The sequence below is a fragment of the Eptesicus fuscus genome, chromosome 2 (genome assembly GCF_027574615.1).
Source record: "Eptesicus fuscus isolate TK198812 chromosome 2, DD_ASM_mEF_20220401, whole genome shotgun sequence".
NCBI lineage: Eukaryota > Metazoa > Chordata > Mammalia > Chiroptera > Vespertilionidae > Eptesicus > Eptesicus fuscus.
This window is the reverse complement of record NC_072474.1, coordinates 47,664,565-47,688,408: the sequence shown is the minus strand read 5'-3', so window position 1 is coordinate 47,688,408 and position 23,844 is coordinate 47,664,565. Positions and strand designations below refer to the sequence as shown.

The window sequence follows — 23,844 nt, the reverse complement described above, 5'->3', positions numbered from 1 at the left end:
ATAACATATGTAAAATAGGAAAAGTACTAGTTTATTTTAAGTACTTGGTAATTAAAAATATTATTGCTTTAAGTTTTACTGCAATTATTCTATAACTATACAGCAGTTACTCTGGCTAGTTATAATATAAAGAAATTCTCCTCTACTGTTCCTCAAACATAAACATACTGAATTATGACACTCTGTCTGTGTTTGTTCAACAAGTATTTATTTAGCATTCAGGCTGGGTGAGACACTACATAGAGAATAACAACTATACTGATGATTCATACACAACTACTATATGCTTCTCATATGTTTTCTCCAGATGTGTTTTTTTTTCTCATTTTATATATGTAAATATATTTTAAATTGTTGTCAAATATCTGTTCAAGAAATAGTGCTAGGAATCAACGAGTTGAAAGAGAAAGCATCTGTCATCAGAGATAGTTTTTATATCAAGAGAAAACCTGGTGGTTTTGGTAACTCCAGTGTTTTCATTGGTACTAGTTCTAGGGTGGGAGATAGCTTAGGATAGTACTTCCCCACCAGAACCTTCTATTTATTTTATCAGAATCAACTTTATAGTTTATGACATGCGATAGTACCCTTTCTTGGTTCTTTTTTCTATTGAATTTCTTTCAATTTTTATTTTGTTGGTTTTCTGGGCATGGAAATTCTATAACGTGTCTTTATGTACCCATCTTGACCTGGGAGAAAGATTTTAAGGTTCTCTAATGTAAATTCTCTCATTTCTTCTCAGAATAATCTGATTCATTAGGTAAAAGAAACAATGGCTCAAAGGGGTTAAATATAATAATCTAGGTAAATTTGTGGTTACTGGCAGAGCCATACCTGGTAGCCCAGAGCCCCTAATTCTATAGAATATTCTCTTATTCTACTGCCAGGCCTCTCACTTCCTTTGAGCATCTTCTAGATTCACATTTGTACAGTGAATACAGTGTAGACTTACACAAAGCATGAACTTGGTTGCATCTGAAGGATTAGTTTAATCCCATATGATTATGATGGGGATAATATGAATTATATTACTAGTCTCATATTAGCAAATTAATACATTCCCTAAAGAGTATATTAAAGTGTTTGAGAAATAACAATATAACCATCTGGGAGCATTTTAAATATAAGAAAAGTAATATATTATTGTCTCTTTTTCCAGAAAATACAAAAGACATCCTAATGATTTATGAAGAGGATGCTGAGGAATGGGCTCTATACTTGAGAAAAGTGTTTTTACATATTGTGAAAAGGGAAGCAATCCTGTTGTACAGCTTGGAGAATTACTCTCTTCGGGATTTGGAATTGCTGAGTTTAAACTCTTACAAATGCAAACTTCTGATACTATCGGATAGCCTGCTTAAAGACTTGACTCCAAAGAAATGTCAGTTCCTGGAAAAGGTACTTTCTTCACCAGAAAGTGTGGTTACCCTGCTGTGTGGGGTGGCGAGTTCAGATCAGCTCTACAAGTTGTTAAATATCCCTGGAGGCAGATGGGAGATCTCAACTGAGCAGGGGCCCGAAGACTACATCTCTGTAATCGAGAGCATCATATTCGGAGGTAGTGTTACCCAGTCTTCCTTATCTATTTGTTTTCATTTTTGTCTACTTATTATAATTTTTTAAAAATCTAAAGTTTTTTAAAGAGTGAATTTCTGGATGTTCGGATAAAAAAGAAAAAAATGAAAATGAAAGTGAATTTATTTAACAGTATATTGCACTTTCCTCAAAATGCGTAGAGGTTGTTAATTTTTAGCAATATTCCAATAAGGGCTTATGGGTTGTTCTAAAATGGTTTATAAATATATTTCTTAGGGAAGCTTATATAAGACTATACGTGGCTGGACAAAAATGGTATGCTAAGCTGCTGTATAGCAGTTTGGTTCTGGAAGCTAGATTCCTACGTAACTTGCTGTAATGTTACCACGCAGAGGCAGTCCCGTGTTTGAAGGTCTGGTTTAGAACTACGGAGCTTTTGTTGTGTTGATAATTGTATGATATCTATTACTGGCATGAAATACTGTTATTTTTATTAACTTTAAAAACGAATTTTGTTTTAATCATATATCCATTGTGTCAAAGAGCAAAATGCAAGGGCTCCTTCATTAATTAATTAATTACAGTTCCACGTAACAGTTAGAACTCTGAGGCTTACTAACGTTAAAGCTTCGCCCTCCCCCGTCTCTTCTGCTTCAGGCCTGGTGTGGAAGGGGTGCTATGGTCAGCCCCTTCGCTGGTTTTCACAACCTGCACTTTCCCTTTAACTTCTAGTGTTCCAGCTGCAGGAAAGAGGTGGGGTTCTTATTTTCCAGTGGCTATATAATATACTAGAGGTATGGTGCATGAAATTTGTGCACTGGGGGGGGGGGGTTGTCCCTCAGCCCAGCCTGCACCCTCTCCAATTTGGGACATCCCTCTCACAATCTGGGACTGCTGGCTCTTAACTGCTCGCCTGCCTGCCTGCCAGCCTGATCACCCCCTAACCACTCCTCTGCCAGCCTGATTGCCCCCAACTGCCCGCCCTTGTCAGCCCAATCACCCCCCACTGCCCTCCCCTGCCAGCCTGGTTGCCCCTAACTGCCCTCCCCTGCAGGCCTGGTCACCCATAATTGCCCTTCTCTGCTGGCCTGGTTGCCCCCAACTGCCCTCCCCTGCCTGCCAGGTACCCCCCAACTACCTTCCTCTGCAGGCCTGAGTGCCCCTAACTGCTCTCCCCTGCCGGCCTGGTCACCCCTAACTGCCCTCCCCTGTCAGCCATCTTGTGGTGGCCATCTTGTAAACACATGGAGGTGGCCATCTTGTGTGAGGGTGTGATGGTCAATTTGCATATTACCTCTTTATTATATAGGATGAAGTGTTGGCTCTTTTTCTTTTCTTTTTTTTTAAATATATTTTATTGATTTTTTTTTACAGAAAGAAAGGGAGAGGGATAGAGAGTTAGAAACATTGATGGGAGAGAAACATTGATCAGCTGCCTCCTGAACACCTCCTACTGGGGATGTGTCTGCAACCAAGGTACATGCCCTTGACTGGAATCGAACCTGGGACCCTTTAGTTCGCAGGCCAACGCTCTATCCACTGAGCCAAACCGAACAGGGCTTGGCTCTTTTTCTTGGAGTATGTTTCTGGGTTGTTTGGTAATCCCCTCATTCACTGAGAATGCCCCACCTGCAGAGAGTGTTTCCTCTCTTCTAAGCATCTAGTGTGGTGGTCCACCTTATATAGATTCTAACTGTGGGTTTCCATGGCTCCCTCATGTGTCTCTTCTGATCAAAGTCTCTCTGAGATATCTCCTGGCTGGTCCTTTCTCTCTCTCACCTGGTCCAGGTCTGACTGTAGAACCATTCCTTTGTCATTTGCCCTGACAAACTGCACAAACAATCCATTCCCAGCACAGCCACCACCATCCTGCCCTCAGAGCAACAATGCAGGCACAGCCTCTTGCCTTTAAGCATTTCCAAACATGGGCCTAACATGAGTCTCAGTGTTCTATACACCCAGAGAACACTTGTCAACCCCCAATGATCTGCTGGCAGCCCTTATCACTATGGGTGAGGATGGTGGTATCCCTCTGGTTTCCCTGTGGTGGATGGTGAGACTTATAGCACATTAATAACTCTCCTTAAAAAAATCCTCTTTCTATTTTCCAGCCTTCCAACATTTTCAAATTCAATATTTTTAAAGCCTTGTTTAAGTAATCTATGTTGCCTAAAAAGCTACCTTAAAATTTAGCAACTTAAAACAATAAGCAATAATTCTATCACAGATTCTATGGTTGAGGAATCTGGGGCAGCTCATCTGGGAGGTTCTGGATCAGTGGTTGTAGTCAAGCTGTCAAGAGCTACAATGGTTCATAAGCCTCCACTGTCTACTGGGGGAGGATTTGCTTCCCAAAGGACCTTATACTGTTGGCAAGTTGGTTACTGAATTTTTAATCGTCTCTTGGTTGGATAAGTCCCCTCTCCTAGATTCCTGAGGAAGAGCCCTTGGCAGCAATGTTTCTGAAATCTTGCATGTTCAAAAGTCTTTGTCTTTTGTCTTGTACTTGAAGTACAGTTTGACTGGGGACCATGTTGCTCTTCTTTCTTCTAGCATGTAGGATTTAGGGAGATCTTATTTGCCTGGTTAACTAAAGGATTCTTCATTTGTGTTTTAAATCTAATGACTTCACTGAAATGTTATCTTAGTGAAACAGGAATTTTAGGGGTAAGATAGGACAGGTTTAGGAAATATTAGAAATTTTGAAAATTAGGGGGACCGTGGAGGAAGCACAGGGCTACAGAGCAGCAACAGGTACGTTTCCATAGAATGGGAGAGCTGAAAAGCTACAACAGGTACATTTCCATAGAATGAGGGAGCTGAAAAGCTACAACAGGTACATTTTCATAGAATGAGAGAGCTGGGAACAGCAAAAGCTCTATATTTACAAAATAAAGAGAAGGAAGCCCTTCTTTCAGAAGGAGAAGAAGAAAGCCAGAAGGGAACAGGAAAGCAATTAAGGAAGGAGGTGGGGGGTGGGGGGAGAACCTCACATGTGCTGTGTGAGGTTCAACCTTTGAGCCCAGGAGTTACTATAGTAACCAGTCTAAGGGAATAGTGACCAATCAGAGGGGATATCAAGGCACCAGGATCTGCAGCCTTTATAAGCCATAGGGAAAAGGAACTCAGTGGGACCCTTTCCCCCTCCCCATGTGGGAGTCCATTCTGTGGGACTCTTTCCCTCTCCCCATGTGGGAGTCTGTACTTGTTCTTCAATAAAACTTCCTTTGCTATACCACTTTCTGTCCATGGATTCATTCTTTGATTCTGGCAGACAAAGAATCCAGGTTCCAGTCCAAAAATTCCGTATCGTTAACACTGACTGTTCTGAACTATTTTGCTCATAGACCTGGCTATTTTTGTATCAATCCCACTCCCTCCCCAAGATGTAGATTCAAGTCTTCTTTTAGTTCAGAAACAATGTCTTGATTTATATATTTAAACTTGTGCACAATCTTATTATGATGACTTTTTTAAAATTCAGGGATTCCTTTTATGTGTAGGTTGAATTTATTTTATTTGTGATACATTCAAACAATTCATTTTGATTTTTTATTAATATTCATTACCTATTTTGTATTATCACATCAGTTTTTGCTGTCTTCTTACGTTTTCAGTACTTTCTTTTCCCCTCTATACTGTCCAATTTATCTCTCACATTTATGGTGCTTTTACTATTTTCCATTACACTGTTTGGTTGAGCATTGAAAGTTTACAATTCATCTCTTATTCTTGTCTTGCTAACTGCTCCTTAACATCTTGCATTCTGCACTACATAACTGCTTCAGAGAGGTGGTTGCTATTTATTACATTTTAAAAATTCATGGTGAAATGCTTGATTACAATTTTCCATTTCTCTTATGGCTACATGTTCTTAGCTGTGTGTTTCTGATGTGCTATTGGTTTTACTTTTTTCTCTTTCTCTTGTAGCATCTTTATATAGACCCTGTGGTTGCTCAGTTTTGTTTTGTTTTTGTGCCACTGAACAAAGTGAGTTTGTGTTTTTTTTTGTCTAGCCAATGGAGGTAGGCAACGTGGGTTTTTGTTGTTTGTTCTGTTCCTTCTGTTTTTCTCCCCCACAATGAAAGACTTTACTTCCCTTTTTCCACATATATAGATTGCTTTCTGCAAATATGTCTTTCCTGTGTAGTTCCTCATTTAACCCTACTTTCTCTGCTTTTTGGAACCAAACTGCTTTCACAGATGCTTCCACCTGAAACTGTCGCATCATGTTTACAATATAAAAATGTGTGGCCCCTACCCTTAGAGGGAGGTAGGTTTGTTAGCTCTTCTTGAAACCTGCAGTTTCTAGATTAAGTCTTCAAGGTTTCTTTCCCCTGTTTCCTACTGCTGATTTTGGAACCACTCCATTAATCTGGAGGTCTAGAATTTCACTGTTTTCTATTTTCAGTAAATAAGACATTTGCATACTTGTTTCTCATTCTTGATCATGGGGATGATTTTCAGGAATAGAAAGGGGAAATGTTGACTATACAGTAAAATTTTGAAACTGGCAGTCCTCAAGTTTTTTCTTACCTCTGTTTTTTGTTTGTTTGTTTTCCTCTAGTGCATTAATTTTTTTTTGCATGTGTTTTGTTGTTGTTGAAAAGGAAAAATGTTACAACTGGAAACTGAAAAATTTTCAATACAATGGACATAAAATACAAGTAACTGTATGTTAATTCTCTCCCTTTCCCCCCAGCCTCGAGGCAGAGGAGCACTATAAATTGGAACCAAAACTTTAAATGATTCTCCACTCCTATCATTTCTAGTTCCTTAAAGAGATGAGTTATGGCCACTTAAGTTATGCTGTCACTATTACATAAAAATATTGACCGAAAACCTGTTGTTGTAGTGTTTTTATTTTATGATGACTATCTTTAGGTGGTTATGTCAGTGGTGTTCTTGTATATCTTCAAATTATTTTCTTATTGATATTTAAATTAAAATACCCTCATGCTTTATGAAAAACTAGGATTATTTTGAAGACATCATTAACTCTCATCTTTCCACATTCAAATTTTTGACTCTATTTCTTAGAGTAACTTAGATGCACATACCAATTGAAAAACACAACAATGTGCATAGGAAAACATATTCAGAAATGATAAAGTTGTCTTAACTATGAGCATGCAACCAGAATGTAGAACTTTAAGCAATTTACAAACCATGCATGAAATAACTTTTACATATGGGTTGAGAACCTTGACAAAAATTGCTATCGTTGTGTTGGATACATAAAGTCTAGTTTTTAAAAAATGGGTGATATAAAATGAAAGAATAAGGAATTCAGTTTTTACTGTCCTTTTGCTACTTCTCTATCCCATAGAGAAATTATATAAAAAAAGAAAGGGAACTTATTATTTAGAAACATGACATGATAATGAGAATAGTCATGGAAATAATTAAATGTTCTAATATATTTACATAAGAAAGAAAACTCAGACAACATTTCATAAAACATAATGAAAGAGAAAGATATTTTATAATAAATCAAATTTTCAGAGAGAAGTTTTGAATGCTAAAAAAATTAAAAAGACATAGTAATTCATATTTAATATCATTATTTTTGTTTTTGTTTTGAGGATTTTATTTCCTTTTTAGGAATTAAGAAAGTTAAATTTCCTGTCTCTTTAATTCCCAAATTAGGATTAATACAAATTTATATGTTTCCCACCTTTCTGTGTAGTATAATTATTTTGACCATTGTTCATCTGTTTTCTGTCTTCTACTTCTTTATTTTTTGTGTCTTTAGCTCATTGTCTGCTTCTAATTTTTCCACATGTTTAGGTTTCATACTGCATTGTTTATCTGTATATATAAAAGCCTAAGCAACCATTACAACCCAATGACTGGAATGACCGGTCGCTATGATGTGCACTGACCACCAGGGGGAAGATGCTCAATGCAGGAGCTGCCCCTTGGGGGTCAGTGTGCTCTCACAGCCAACCTACTGCAGTCCCTCCCACCCTGTTAAGGCTCAGGGCACTGGAGAATCTGGGTCTGGGAAGCCTGTAGGAGGAGAGCGACCCCAATGCTGATGGAGACAGAGTAGCAGTTCAGAATGGGCAGAAGGGGCAAGGCAGCAGCCTAACTGCAAAGACGTAAAGTAAGCACCACCACCATCTTACCTCTGCCACCCCACCACGCCGCTCGGCCTTCTGCCCTCATCAGCCACTTCTAGCCTGGCCCCACTTCTAGCTTGGCCCCACATCTTTCCAGGCTCCCAACCACTGATTGGCAAGCACTCTACAGCGGTGTGCCACCACTGGCCTAAGTCAGCTACCTGTCATATTTGGGAGTGGAGCCCTGAGAAAATGTGCGGCTGAGGTAGGAGAGCCGACCTGTCTGTCTGTCAGCAACTTTGCCCCAGGCAGTGAAGTAGAGCTGTATTTCCACCTCAGAGCATAGCTAGTGTTCAGGCCATCTGGGGGCGCTCTGTCTGTGATCTTTGCTTGCTGCTACCCCAGCACATCTACACAACTAGATTGGTGCCTGCCAGCCAACCTCCCACAGCCTCCCTCTCCCCGCCTACCCCACCCCCTGTGCACTAATTCATACACCGGGCCTCTAGTATGTAATATAAATGATCTTATCTCAAACTTATATAAAAGCAATGGACATTTCTGGAGTGTTACCATTGTGAATTTTGTTGTTTATAAATCATCCCCTTAAAAAAATATTAACCAGTTTCTGTGAGCAGGGCACATCTGATGAGTGTCCTTTCTCCCTTGCTCTTAGTCTTCATTCTTATATCTTTTTTCTTTGGACCTTTGCAGGCACTCTGGTTTGCTCTCAACAATTAAGTCATTTTCCTCTAAGCTCTATTTTATTTACATTTATATTTATTTTATATTTAAATATTTCATACTTATTGTAGTTTATTTATTGTCAACTTATAAATGTAATGGTAGTGGGAAAGTTGCTAATTCTTTCTCAAATAACCTTAACATTTTAATTTTGTTTTCATATTTCAAAACCAAAGATTTAAAATTTTTAGCTTCATTAAGCATAAAAGAAGAAGTCTAAAATGAAGAATAGCTATGTAACATTAGCGTTACTAGAGAAACAAAACAAGAACAACAACAACCACACAACAGAAACAAACTGTGCAGAAGCAATTTGCTTTTCTTTCCTTCCATGTGAGCTGTGACCTGTTAATGAGGCCTCGTGGCTTTTCAAATGAAGTCCATCCTTTTTGCATGGTCTTCCAGCTCCTGGAAGGTACGGCCCCAGCAAAGGTGTTTCTGTCCTTAGTGCAGGCATATGCTGCACACAAGGATAATTGCATCACCTCCCACCGAACAAACACAGTCAACCATTTCTACATTCATACCACTGTGGTTTTCAGTGGAAATCCCAGCTCTCCTTCAAGGTCAGCTGAAAAGCTGCTCAGAGTCTTTCTTCTTGAAAATTATTTTCTTTAGTCTCTAATTTTATTACATTTTTATTATTGTTTGCTCATTACATTCTTTGTAATTATTTTTGACAGTTCCTTTTCTTCTCCCTATTATTTTCTGCTTTAAAAATGTAATCCTGATGACTTTTTTTCTAAAACATTTCAGCACACCATTCAAAAAGTAACAGAAGAGTACAAATTGTGTTTGTTTTTTTTAAAAATATTTTTATTGATTTCAGAGAGGAAGGGAGTGAGAGAGATAGAAACATCAATGATGAGAGAGAATCATTGATTGGCTCACCCACAGTAGGGATCGAGCCTGCAACCCGGGCTCGTGCCCTGACCTGGAATTGAATGTGACCTCCTGGTTCAGAGGTCGACGCTCAACCACTGAGCCACGCAAGCCAGGCCAAATTGAGGTTTTAAGTGCAGGTTTATAAATGTTTTTGGTGCAGTTGGGGTTTTCACTTTTTTAATGATAAAAAGTTCTGTATATTATTGCCAAAAATACACAACCTTAGACAAAGCATGAGGGGTATCAAACAAACCTAAATTAGATTTCACAAAATATTTTTTTTTTGTATTTTTCAAATATATTAAAGTGTAGAAACTAAAAGAAAGGATAAGTTATTGTTCACAAATGAATTTAAAGTTGCACAAAAACTACATATAATATTTAATCCTGAATTGTACTGGACTAGGAAATACTAGTATGGCTATAGTTAATATTTTTATAAACAGAAGTTCTTAATATAGTTATATATGTCAATATTTTTTTTAAATTTACTACTTCTATATCCTGTCTAGGAAATCTTTGCCTCTTTTAGGTCATACATACATCTTCTAAAATGTGAAACTTTTGACTTTTCTCATTAAATTATGACATCCATATGGAATTAATTCTGTGTGCAATGTGTGGTTAGATGCCAGATTATTTTTCCCATGTGAATGAACTGTTCTTTGAATGTTTCAGTTGAATATATATAACAGTTTGGAACCATTCAGGTTTTCTAGTTGAGTCATTTTTGTTGTGTGTTTTTTCTAAGAATTTGCTGCTTTCAATTGTTTTCTAATTCATCGACTTAAAATTGTTTATAACATTTCTTTATTTTATATATCTGCTCTATATGAAATTGTGTGCTCTTTTTTATTTCTAAAGATCATTCATTTGTGTCTCTTTTATTAAATAGCAATTAATCTTTCCAGAAGTTTGTAAATTTCATTTTCCCTTTTAAAAGACAACCTTTTGAATTTTTAAAAAGTATTTTTATCATAAAATTTTATTTATTTTGTATTATATTTAATATTTATTTCCTTTTACTTTCTTTGAATTTTTAAAAAGCTTAGCTCTTGGAAATGTACCTTATTAAAAAACAATAATGGATTCAATTTTGCCATCTTATTTATTGCTTCCTCTTTTGTTTCATTTTTTTGTTTGTTTATTTTTTCTTTAACTTTTCTTGCTTCCTTTTGGATTGAGTTCTTCCCCACTCCATTTATGTGCTACTTTATTCTTTCAATGATATCCTAGGAATTTCAAGATGTATACTTAATGTAGCCATTCAATTAGTATTATTAACCATTTTAATTATTAGTCATATTTAATTTTCTTTTTCATTAAAAATCCATAAAGGCCTTTTGTAATGCTTTAACTTGAATCATCTCCTTTTTCAGTTTTATAGAATAATTATTCTATCTGACATTTTTCCATGTATTTTATTTTTAGAGAACCAATATTTGTTTAGTTTAAACCACTTATTTACACTATTCTTTTTTTTTATATATATTTTTTATTGATTTTTTTTACAGAGAGGAAGAGAGAGGGATAGAGAGTTAGAAACATCAATGAGAGAGAAACATTGATCAGCTGCCTCTTGCACACCCCCTACTGGGGATGTGCCCGCAACCAAGGTACATGCCCTTGATCAGAATCGAACCTGGGACCCTTGAGTCCGCAGGCCGATGCTCTATCCACTGAGCCAAACTGGTTTCGGCAACACTATTCTTTATATGCCATTCTTTCTTCTATCTCAACTCTCTTCCTGAGATAATTTTCTTTTTCCATAAAGCATATCTTAAACATTTATTTTAGTGAGCCTTGTTGGTAATAAACTGCTTCAGTTTGTATTTTAACCATCACTGGAAACAGGCTCAGTGGATATAGCAGTTGGGTTATTTTCTCTCAGTCCTTGAAAGTATTATTCTACTCTCTTCTCATGTCTGTACTCTCTTCTCATGTCTGCGTTGCCATTAAGAAGTTGATTATCTGACAACCATTCTTCTGTAGTCAACTTATTTTTCTCATTAACAACTATTAAGATCTTCTCATTGTACTTGGGTTTCTTCATTTTTATAATGATGTGTTTAGATACTTATTTTAAAGGTTATCCTGTACATAATTATTTTAACTTCTTAGATCTGAAATTCCATATATTTCCATAATCTGAAAAATTTTCCTCTCCCCCTTACCTTGCTGGTTGGAGCTGCTTTTGATCTCCCAGATGCTCAGGCCAGAGATACCTCTGTCCTTGGTTTATGGCTGTTTTAATTGCTCAGGCCAGAAATGTTTCCATCTGCCTGGACCACCCGCCCCCCCCTTCCTGTGCCATTTCTCTATCCTCTGTACAAGATAAGCATTTTGGCATCTTCAAGCCCCCATCTATGCATTCCTCTCCCATGGACCCTTTTTATCTCTAAGACTCCTTAAACCTGCCTATTTTGTCTCTAAAATTCCTTTCAACAGGAAGTTATACTTAAATTTATGTGAGAAAGGGATTCCTTAGAAACAGCTGATATTTAATCAATTTTTAAAAATAACCTATCCAGCGTTCTTTAAATGAAACGAAAACAAGTTCTTTCAATAAATAAGAACTGTGTTCTATTTTTCCCATCATCTGTCACTTATCAAACACAATAAATAGGCCTATTTCATTGTAGACATGATGTGGTTTAAGTAATCTTCATGTTTTGTTAGCACACATAACACTGCATTAGATATTTGAATTCAGAGTCATGTCAAAGGAAAGACTAATTTTCTCATGGTAGACTTTACAGTTTAAGAAAACTTACTGATTTATGTTTATAACAACAGATTGGAAATAAGTGTAGTAGTGCACATTAATTAAATTGCAACATTTGTGTTATGGTTCCTCTTTAAAAAATTTTTTTGGGGAGATTACTATAGGTGAAACTGGTTTTATATATCCCAGTGATAAACCCCCTTGGAAAGCATGTTTGGAAACTATGCTTTTTTGTTTTGACCTCTGGTTGGATGTGTTTGAAGAAAATATGGTATAAAATCTGTTCTTAAAAGTTAAGTTTACTTTTAGCTTTACTGAATATTCTTTCTTCTAATGCCCTTGCCTCTAATTTATAGTGAGTAATGAAGGGGTTGGGGCAGGAGAGGCCACACTATGATGATAGTATAACTAAAAAAAGAATGTTGCACATAAATTCAAAACTCTTAGATTGTAAGCAGATGACATAAATAGCAACAATGAAATTCATTACCACTGTCTATTACAAATTTCTTTAAATTTTCAGTCAATTTCAATGAGCAGAAAGTGCAGACCTTACATAGGGTGATTGCTTTCAGTCATTTAAACATTGTGTTCATGTAATTTATAGTCAATCCTATCTATATATATGAAAGCCTAAGCGACCGGCTGACCGGCTGACTGGCCGGCCAACCAACCAACCAGCCAGAACATATGACAAGCACTGGCAATTTAAAAATAAACATTGACTCGTGCATGCATGATACATATAAAGCTCTCACTGATGCCATTCGCAAGTATACAGGGAGATATTAGAATAAGCTTAATTAATTTATCAGTCATTGTTTTTATCAATATTGTTTTATATCATGTTTTTGTTGTTTTTATCTCATGTCTTTGCTGTTATATTATGTTGTTATTGTTTACTTATTAACCAATTGATATATTATTTTCATATACATTTTACTAATTTTCTTTCATCTTTAACACTTCTATTATAGAGAAAGGGCAAATACCAACATTAAAATATTTCTTCTAATTAATTTCCTTTCAATGTGCATGAATCCATGCACTGGGTATCTAATTGTTGCATAATTGTCTACCAGATTAGAAAAGAAACCTTTGAGTCACTATTGTCTAGCCACATATTTATGGTAATGACTGTTTCTCATAAATAGAGGGTGAAAAAATGACTCTAGGAAGTTTCAATTACTTGTTTTTATTTAAGTTATTTCATTTTGGGGGTATGACAAAATGAACAACTATTTTGAGACCAGGGCAAATCTATTTCAGTGAGAAAAAACTTCATGTAGCTTTGAATGACTGTAATTTACTTACAGGTGTTTTTGTATAAGAGCCTGGAGAACTAGCTTAGAGGTAATCTGCAGAGTTTTTCTTATTTCTATGGAGCTGGAATTTTAACAGCAAGGCACTAATTTTAAAGCCCTTTCAAATATGGATAAAGTATAACCAGGCAAGTTATTTTATTTTATTTCTTCCATCGCCATTTATCCCCTGTATGACCACTTCAACCTCCAGTCGCTCCCACAATCACCACACTGTTGTCCACGTCCATAAATTCTCTCTTTTTCTGTTGTTCAGTTCTTCCACCCACCCTTCCTACACCTCTAACACCAGAGCTGTTTGCCTGCTACCTATGAATCTATCTCTCTTTAAGGTGGTAGTTCAGTTTGTTCATTAAGTTCCACGTGTGAGTGAAATCATATGATACAGGATGTATATAAGGATTACTTTGATAGTGTGGTGTAGAGATAATGGCTAGAAGACTAGGTAAGGAGAGAAATGATGAGGGCCTGAATTAAGGAATTAACCCAGAGATGAATGTCCACTAGAGGACAATTTATAAAGATGCTTAAAGGGCAAAACAAACAGATTGAATGTACAGAGGTTGATGAACTGACTGTTCCTAAATGTGGCTTAAAACATTTTCTCTAAGCTGAAGACTTTCAAATCTATAATTCTAGGCAAGCAATTATTAAACATTTTGTTCTCAAGACAACTGTATATTCTTAAAAATTTTTGGAGGACTTTTGTTTATGTTAGTTAAATCTACTGATTTTTTTCTAATATGTCAAAAATTCAAATGTAGAATTGTTAAGAAACATTTATTAATTCACTTAAAAATAAGATATCTCTTGCATGTTAACAAAACGAACATATATCTATGCAGAAGCGTTAGAGGCCCCTCTCACAGACTCCAGAGAGGTGTCCTGGGCAGCCCCCTGAGTTGGAGGGAGAGGGCTGTCCCCAACCTGGATTCTTGTATTCTCATATGAATGAATTTAAGTGAGGAAACGCCAGGTGATTGTGTTGTGATGAAGCCAACTTTATTAAAGCAATTGAAGCATGCACTTGTATTAAAGAAGCAAGCCTAGCAAACCTATACATCTGGCTTATGAAGCACAGATGGGCTCTCGGCTAATCTGGGGTCCGGGGCATTATACACCATCCTGTCTATAGGTTTCAGAATTCCTCTGCTGAATATTTTGGTGCAGATGAATCCGCAGGGTCCCTTTTTACTTTGCTGTGGCCTTCCCAGAATTCATGAGAAGCACTTGACAACTTTATCTTGTCAAACCCTGAAGCTACTGGCTGTTCGGTTCAGGGCAGGGGTCGGGAACTTCCAGCCCACTGGTGGATTGTGTAAGACCCGCAGAATCATTGGGTCTGGCCCTGCCAAGGCATTAGGGGTGAGTTAATGAAATGTTTAACCAAATATAACAGGCTAATTTTTAAGTTGATAATTTTGTATGTCCCTCGAATGATGTTATAAATATCCAAATCTTCCTTGGGTGCGGGGCATGGTGGGGAGGTTCCTCCTCCCTGGTTTAGGGAGGAAATCTGGCCTTTGTTCCTTTCCACTGCCCCCCTTTTTTCCTCCATTCACTCCTTAGGGAGACTTTTAAACATTTGCTCTCAAAGTGTCCTTGGTCTGGGGAAGATAATGGCTTGTTATTTACAAGCCAGCTGCAAATTGCCCACACTGTTTGGCCTTGTTTTAACTTTCCTGTCTCCGTTTCCCTATTCCTCTTGCCCTGGAATTTTCCTATCTTTTCATTGTCCTGTAAAAAAAAAAAAAAAAAAAGGCTGTATTTTCTTTTAAATAAAGTTTTATTGATTTCACAAAGGAAAGGAGAGGGAGAGAGAGCTAGAAACACCAATGATGAGAAAGAATCATTGATTAGCTTCCTCCTGCACACCTGGGGATCGAGCCCACAACCCAGGCATGTACCCTTGACCGGAATCGAACCTGGAACCCGCAAGCCGATGCTCTATCCACTGAGCCAAACTGGCTAGGGCAAAAGGGCTATATTTTCAAAATAAAATCAATTAGTGGGAAACGTGTCATTGCTTTATCTTTTTGCAAAACTTTTAATGTCTGATTTAATAAAAGTCAGTTCAGTTCTCTTACTGGCATCAGCAACATGTGATATGCAAATAAAACCCTGCCTCACCCGATATGTAGTTAGAAAAGAGGCACATTCTTTTTTAGCACTACACTGAAATTCAATAATTGCAGGCGTTTTATTAGCATCAACTCAAAGAACTACACAGGTGCTTTTCCTTGACATAACTATTGAACTTCATTCTGTAGCAGAGGGCAATATGCATTTTGCCACATAGAATATTAATAAGACATGTACTGGATTTTCCCTTCTTGCCAAAATGGTATAATTAGGAAATAGTACAGCTAAATAAAATGGACTATATACCCATTTGCAGATGCTGGATATCAGGCAGTTCAGTTTTCCCTGTGGGGAAATAGTTAGCTAAGTCCTATAACTGCCCCAGCTTACTATCTGGAGAAAGTTTCCATGCCATAATACAGGAAGGCGTAACCCAAGTGGAGTGAACAGTTTTTGAGAGTTTGGAATATAAAGGTGGAAGCACAGGGAGGCTAAAGCGACTGGAATTCTCAAGGCAGCTTAATGGAGAGGAAGGAGTTGACCTGAGAGGGAGCCCGGAGCAGAGGGACACTCTCAGGAACTCACTCAGGGCTGAGAATAACTTGTGTTCCCACCAAGAACAGAAGAAAGCCTATAATCCAAGAAAAATTAAGTAGGATACTGACGTATTGCCTAGGTATTGGGAGCACAATGAGCCCTAGATTAAAGACTGTTCTGGCCATGCCTAATAAAATTTAAAAGCAAGACATAAACATATCCAACTGTTTTCAAGAACAGTAACTGCATCCTAGAACAAGCCTCAAGAATATCTATAGGAATATAGCACCCAAGAAGGCAAAGCCCTTAATGTCAAACAGCAAATCAAAAATTATCGAGCATGCAAAAAGCAGGAAAATTTTATGCACAATCAATAGAAAATTAATCTTAAATAACTTGTATTCAGAATATAGAGAGAAGTCACCATTTGATAATAAGAAAAAAAGCAAAGCAATAAAAAAACTAGGCAAAATATTTCAATAGATACATCACCAAAAAAGATATCCAAGTAAGCAGATGGAAAGATACTCAATGTCATTAGTCCTTGTAGCAATTTTCCAAATGTTTTATAGCTTTTTACATTCTCATCAGCAATGTTGAGAGTTCCAGTTGCTCAACACTCTCACCAACACATGGTCAGTCTTTTTAATTTCAGCCATTCTAATGGCTGTGTAGCTGTATCTCATTGTGGGTTTTTATCTTATACTAAAGGCCCAGTGCATGGAGGGTGGGGGGAGGGGTCCCTTAGCCTGGCCTGAGCCCTCACGAAATCCGGGATTCCGCAGGGGATGTCCAACTCCCAGTTTAGGCCCAATCCCGCAGGAATCCCTGCGGATCAGGCCTAAACCCTAAACCGGCAGTCGGACATCCCTCTCGCAATCTGGGACCGCTGGTCCCTAACTGCTCATCTGCCTGCCTGATTGCCCCTAACCACTCACCTGCCTGCCTAATGCCCCTAACTGCTTGCCTGCCTGCCTCTGCCTGCCTGCCTGCCTGATCGCCCTTAACCACTAGCCTGCCTGCCCGATTGCCCCTAACCGCCTCTGCCTGCCTAATCACCCCTAACCACCTCTGCCTGCCTGATCACCCCTAACCACTCTGCCTGCCTCCCTGATCTCCCCTAACTGCTCGCCTGCCTGCCTGATCTTCCCTAACTGCTTGCTGGGGGGCTACCAGCTGGGGTGAGGGGCCATGGTCATTCTGGTCCCTGGTTGTTCTGCCATCTCAGTTGCTGGGCTTTTATTATATAGGATAAAACTAACATTTAACCACTGTGTATGGTGGTTAATACTAAAGTTTGGTGCCACTGCTTTTATTATCAATGCTTAGGTGACAGTTGTTTTACTCTCCCTTACTTGTGCACTATCATAGACAAATTACATCTTAGGATTTTGAAAATTCTTATGACCTCATGGACCCCTTTAGTCACTTTTCTAGCCCACACTTTTCCTCTACATTTCACATTATTTATTTCCCCCTTCAGATTTACTAAAATTACTATTTTTCTGCCCTCCCTCTATTTAAAAATATAGCTCCATGTGTTTACTATTTTAGTTAAAGGCATCACTACACTCCCATCACCCCAGTGCTATCACAGAGACTTACCTCTCTTTCTCACATTTAATTAGTTTCTCTGCCTTAGAAGTGTGTCTATTCCCCACTGTCCTGGATCATCATCTTTTCTTTTACAGTTCACTGCTGGTGGCCTTTCTCTTTCTTCTCTATCTTTCCGAAACACACACTCAATTATGGGCTCTACATCACCTACAGAGTAAATTCAAAGTGCCTTAGAGCATCTGACAGGCTGCTCATAATCAAATATTATGTAAAACATTTTAGAAAATTAGAAATATGATTTAAAACCCCTACATTGCTTGTTCACTAATTCAGACAATAATGAATCAATCCTAATAGTAAATGCATAATGATAACTTGATATATTTAGGACAAAGGCCATAGAACTGTTTTTGTACTTTTGGAATGTATTAAGGTTTGAAAAATTATTAGCTGCCAACTTTTAGATTCAAGGATTGAATATCTTCTTTTTTTTCTTTCTCTAAGAAATGAATAGTTCATTATAACTTCAGAATTCCAATTAAAATGATGGATTGTTTGAAAAGTATATTACTCAAAAAGTCTGAATTATAAATATGAGTTCAGGTGTGTGATGCTTTTTGCACAAGGGTTTTATTTTGTCCCAGAAAGCTTCTCTGACTTGCATGATTTAATAACATAGTTCCAATTATTCTGAGGCTGCAGAGACTGAAGTTTCAAGGTGTTTTCCTCAATTGATGATACAAATTCAGCTTCTCTTTTAAGAAGTTTATCTTTTTTTCTTTTAATCAGTTTATGTTTTTGAATTCTATTTTTCATTATTTTATTTTATTTTGTATTTTTTTCTTAATGGCATTTTGGGGTCATTATTATCTGTATTGAGGAATTATATGTACATATGTATATCTATATCTATATCTATATCTATATATCCATATCCATATCTATATCTATATCTATATCTATATCTATCTTTATTAGTGTATTAGTCCTAGACACCAGAGTATAGTTACAAGTTCTTTAATGCTAATAAAATAAAAGCATTTGGTCAGGATATTTTTAGTTGTGCTACTAACAGCATTTTGAACACTACTCCAGGTAGCTTTCACTATATTCATATTATTAATATAGTGCCCTCTAGTCCATATTTCTACTACTTCCATTTTTTATCAAAACTAAGGTGCACTGTTTCATTTATTCAGGATCATTATGTTATTAACAACATAATGGCTAGTTTGTGTCATTCCTTGCTACTCCCAAAATCCCACTTCCTTTGTGGATTCTTTTCTTCATTTTTATTAAAGCTGCTCTTCCTTTTCATGTTTGATTTCCACATGGGATCTGATCATTTGCTGTATTTTTAAAAAAAATCTTTATTGCTGATAACATTACAGATGTCCCTCTTTTTTCCCTCCATTCCTCCCTTCACCTGGTTCCTGCCCTGCTCCAGGCCTTCCCCACCCCACTGTCTGTGTCCATAGGTGATGCATATATGCATACAAGATCTTTGTTCAATCCCCTCTCCCCCCACCCCTTTTCTCTCTGAGAATTGTCAGTCCACTTTATTTCCATGCCTCTGATTCTATTTCATTCACCACTTTATTCCTTTCATTAGATTTCTTATTTGTTTATTTTGGTTTTTAGATTCAATTGTTAATAGTTATGTATTTGTTGAATTTTGTTGTTCATATTTTTTATCTTTTTCTTCTTCTTCCTCTTCTTAAAGAACATTTCATATAGTATTGGCTTGGTGGTGATGAACTCCTTTAGTTTTTCTTGTCTGTGAGGCTCTTTATCTGACCTTGAATTCTAAATGATAGCTTTGCTGGGTAGAGTAATCTTGGTTGTAGGTTCTTGCTATTCATCACTTTGAATATTTCTTGCCACTCCCTTCTGGCCTGCATAGTTTCTGTTGAGAAATCAGCTGACAATCGTTTGGGCATTCCCTTATAGGTAACTAACTGCTTTTCTCTTGCTGCTTTTAAGATTCTCTCTTTGCTTTTAGACGTTGTCATTTTAATTATGATGTGTCTTGGTATGGTCCTCTTTTGATTCTTCTTGTTTGGGGTTCTATGCACTTCCTGGACTTGTAAGTCTATTTCTTTCACCAGGTAGGGGAAGTTTTCTGTCATTATTTCTTCAAATAGGTTTTCAATATCTTGCTCTCACTCTTCTTCTGGCAGCCCCATAATACGAATGTTGGTATACTTGAGTTGTCCCAGAGGCTCCTTACACTATCTTCATATTTTTGGATTATTATTTCTTTTTTCTCTTCTGGTTGGGTGTTTTTTGCTTCCTCATATTTCAAATTGTTGATTTGAATCTCAGAATCCTCTACTGTTGAATCCCTGCATATTATTCTTTCTTTCAGTCAGTGTATGCTTTAATTTCTTACTGGTCCTTTTCCATGTGTTTGGCATTGTCACTAAGATTCTTGAAAATCTCACTAAGTCCCTTGGAGGTTTCTAGAAGATTCTTGAGTAACCTTATAACTGTGGTTTTGAACTCTATATACAGTAGTTTGCTTTCTTTCATTTGTGTCATGTTTCTTTGTCTCCACATTTTGGCTGCTTCCCTGTATTTGTTTCTATGTATTGGGTAGAGCTGCTAAGTCTCCTTGAGTTGATAGAGTGGCCTTGTGTGGTAGGTGTCCTATAGGGCCCAGTGGATCAGCCTCCCCAGTTACCTGAGCTGGGAACTCTAGGTGCACCCCTTTGTGGCTGTGAACAACTTGTTATAGTTGAGCTTTGATTGCTATTGGTGTCACTGGGAGGAATTACCTCCAGGCCCATTTGTTGTGGGGACCAGCTGCAACTACAGTGGGAGAGCTGCTGTTTAGGAGACACCCTTATGGAGCAGGACTTGCTTCAGTGGGGCTTTGGAGCTCACTGAGTCTGCCCCTTGAATGTGTCACTTATGGATATATAGAGTTGTAATCTGGTATGACCTGGCACTGATTGCTGGGTACACTGGCTCTTGGGTCTCCAGGGAGGTGCAAAGTCAGCCACTGCCTGGGGCCACTCAGCAGGAGCTACAGAAAGATCTGCAGATTCCTCCTCTTTGTGTTGGATTTAGAAATGCCCAGACGAGGCCCAGCTGTGAAGCAAGACAGGCTGGTACTGGTGCCACTGCCCAGTCTTGGGCTTTTTATTGATAGGTTTGGGGCTCCCTGACCCAGCTGAAGCTTGTTTGAGATTTTCAAGGACAGGCCATTCATATGCAAAAGGTACTGCAAGCAGCTTGGGTGGAGTTATACATTGGATGAGGTGGGGTCTTAAGGAATCAACAGGGTGGAGCATACAGAAATGACTGCCAGTCAGCCCTGTGACAGGTTGGTCCCAGCATAGGAACAATGATCACTGCAAATACCTCTGTCTGGGAGAAAGCTGCCCTCAAGTTTCGGCCCCAATGCCAGACAAAAATGTGTCTCCCAAAGCTTAGACCTTGTGCTGGCGCTCAAAGGAAGCAGGACCTTGTAAGTTCTGTTGGTGGTGCGGGCCTTTTAGGAACAGCTGGGTCTCCAGCAGGCTCTGTGTCACTGATCTCCAACCCTCACTGATTTTTACAGCCTGTAGTTACAGGGACTTCTTTTCCCTGCTCTGAGACCCTGGGCTGGGGGTCTGGAGTAGGGCTGGGACCCCTTGCTCCTCCAGGCAGCCTCCACAGAGATGATCTCCCTCCTGGTCAGCTGTTCTGGGCCTCTTCATCTCCTACCAGTCTCTGTGTGCTTTCTTCTTTACTTCTCTAGTTGTAGAACTTCCATTCAGCCAGCTTTCCAGTGGTTCTGGATAATGGTGGTTCTGTATTTTAGTTTTAATTTTGATGTGGTTGTGGGAGGTGGCGAGTAAAGGTGTTTACCTATGCTGCCATCTTTCTTCCTCCCATCTTCTATATTAACAGCATCATTCAAAGGCTTCTCTGAAGATTAATTATAGGGTTAAAAGGAAGAAACTATGTGTAGAGCAAAAAAGCAAAATACGACTATCTCTGATTGAATAAAATATCTAGCTCTGAAATCTATATCAAGGTAGTCAATATCCTGAAATCTACAAATCTATAATATAAGGTCCATTGAACTCCACCCTGAAGTGATGACTGAGCCATTGGAAGGAAATTGTACGTGCTATCTGTGTTTGACTTAAACACGCCTCACTCTAACTGGTAACCAACCATTTACCAGTCTCAGTAATTATTTTCCTAGACAGACACTCTAAACTTTTATTTTCTTAACATCAGTAACATTTTCTCATTCACACTCACATTTATGCTGGAAGATAAAACATGGGATCATATCAGGTTAACTAATAGCTTGATACGAAGTGATGCATCTAACACTGATTTACTATATTTTTATATTTTATATAGGGAATAAAGTGATAGGTGCTTATATTTTAATTTAATTATTAACCAAGAAACAACAGAGGCTATTTAAATCATGTAGATAAGTAAAAACAGATTTAAAAAATCAGACATTTTATGGTACCACCAAATGAGACATCAGTTACATTCATACAGGATATGTATTTTTCACCTTAAGTTTGCATGAGATATTTCAAATTACTTTTACTAGTATCTTAATATTCCTATAAAATGGGAGCACTGCAATTTAAAAAATATCCCCATTTTCATATTGCATAATAGCAGAGTTAGACTTACATGTCTTCCCAGCAACTATCTTTATTTATTAAATTTTTATGGTTGGACTCTTTACTCTGCATTTATGATTTTCTTTTGGATTATAATAAGAATATTGTGGAAGACAGAAATGAATATAAATCCTCTTCTTAAGTTCATCATATAGTTCTATTGTTTGGGGCTCTTAATAGTATCATAATGCTATAAAATGTATTTGTAGGGATATAAGTAATGCTAATCAATCTCTTTAATAACTTTTCATATGAAGAAACTTAGCTTTTATTCAACATTTCCTTTTTCTCAAACACCTTAGAAATTCAATTCAGCTAAAATTATGGTAATAGAGAACATATATTTTTCAGCCCCAGTTGAATGCCACCCAGTCTCCTGTCATGGCTTTCTCTAATCTGAAGCTTCTTAAGCAAGGGACATTTTCTCCATCATTGTTCCATTATTCACAATGAGTAGGCCATACACAATCATCTATTATTTATAACTTACTTAAATTCTTTTAAAATACAAGAAATTATGATTTGTGTCTAATCTGTAATTGTTTCTTAGTCTTTCAAAGTTGTTCAGAAGTTAGGAAAAAGGAGTTATAAAATTATTTTCTTTCTATTCTCCTTAAGAAAGATACTACATAATTCCCAACATTTATTTTTTTTATTTTACTTGATCTTAATTTTGAATTATGCAGAAGAATTTTTTAATCCAAAAAAATATTTAAGCATTTTAAATTTATTTTTTCTAATGATATAAATAATATATGTTTATTGTAAAAAATCTGAATAGTAAATGTAAACAGGAAAAAATGTCACTCAGAATGACTATCTAGAGGCAATCACTGTTAACATTCTTGCATATTTCCTTCCAAAGAAAAATATTTATAGTATAAAATATAGGCTATTTAAAAGTTAAGAGAGTACTTGCCAAATATGTACATAGGATCATTTTAAAACAATATCATGATGTGTTAGAGGAAAAGGCAAGGCTTAAGTGGCAAGTTAGGACTCTACTGCTGAATGAATGTGGGAATAACATTTTTTAAAAATCTCAAATGAAAGGCCAGGATGTCACATTTTGCCTTTGGCTCAGAAATGATGTATTAACAACTGTTCCATGAGAAAATGAAAATCTCCCAAAATCAATGTTTCACTCTAATGAAAGATTCCAGTTTGGAACAAATAGTTCATAATAATGAAACAAAAGATTAATATATGGAGGCATAGATAACTTTCATTACAAAGAATTATGCAAAATATTGATGTAGGGAGAAGCAAAGTACAGTGTTCCAGAGATGAGTTACAAACGGATGAACTATTATGAAAAATAGAAGAAGATATAAATTTATAATGACAATTTTTCTAGGACTTTATATGAATAATTATTTCTAAAAATCTCTTTTTATAAATAAATCATAGACTCGTGCTAGAGTTTAAATTGATTTCAAATAATATCTTCTCCAACATACTTGACAAGAGATGTAATTGAGACCCCGGGACGTTTCATTATTTGTTCAGGACCCATAGTGTAGTTGTGGGAGGAATCTGGGGAAAACCATGCGGAGTCAGAGTCCGAGCTCCTCCCTTCATAAGTCCAGTTCTCAGATACTGGTAGTGCTTGCATTATTTGATTATTTGTTCATGATTGATCCATTCCATTATTCCTAACTTTAAAAATTATTTTTCTAATTTTCACTTATGAATTTATATGAGCCAAAATTGTTCTAATAACCTTACACACATTTTAAATTTAACCT

General features: G+C 37.1%; 1 protein-coding gene across 1 annotated transcript in view; it reads left to right on the top strand.

Annotated features, from left to right (window-relative positions):
• The first annotated feature begins 1,167 nt into the window (after window positions 1-1,167).
• The window catches only part of BANK1 (B cell scaffold protein with ankyrin repeats 1), a 270,703-nt gene continuing 248,026 nt past the window's right edge, over window positions 1,168-23,844 (top strand). The window contains exon 1 of the mRNA XM_008156647.3: window positions 1,168-1,558. Within this exon, the coding sequence (XP_008154869.3) occupies window positions 1,180-1,558 (379 nt within the window). The 5' untranslated portion in view covers window positions 1,168-1,179. The remainder of the gene's footprint in view (window positions 1,559-23,844) is intronic.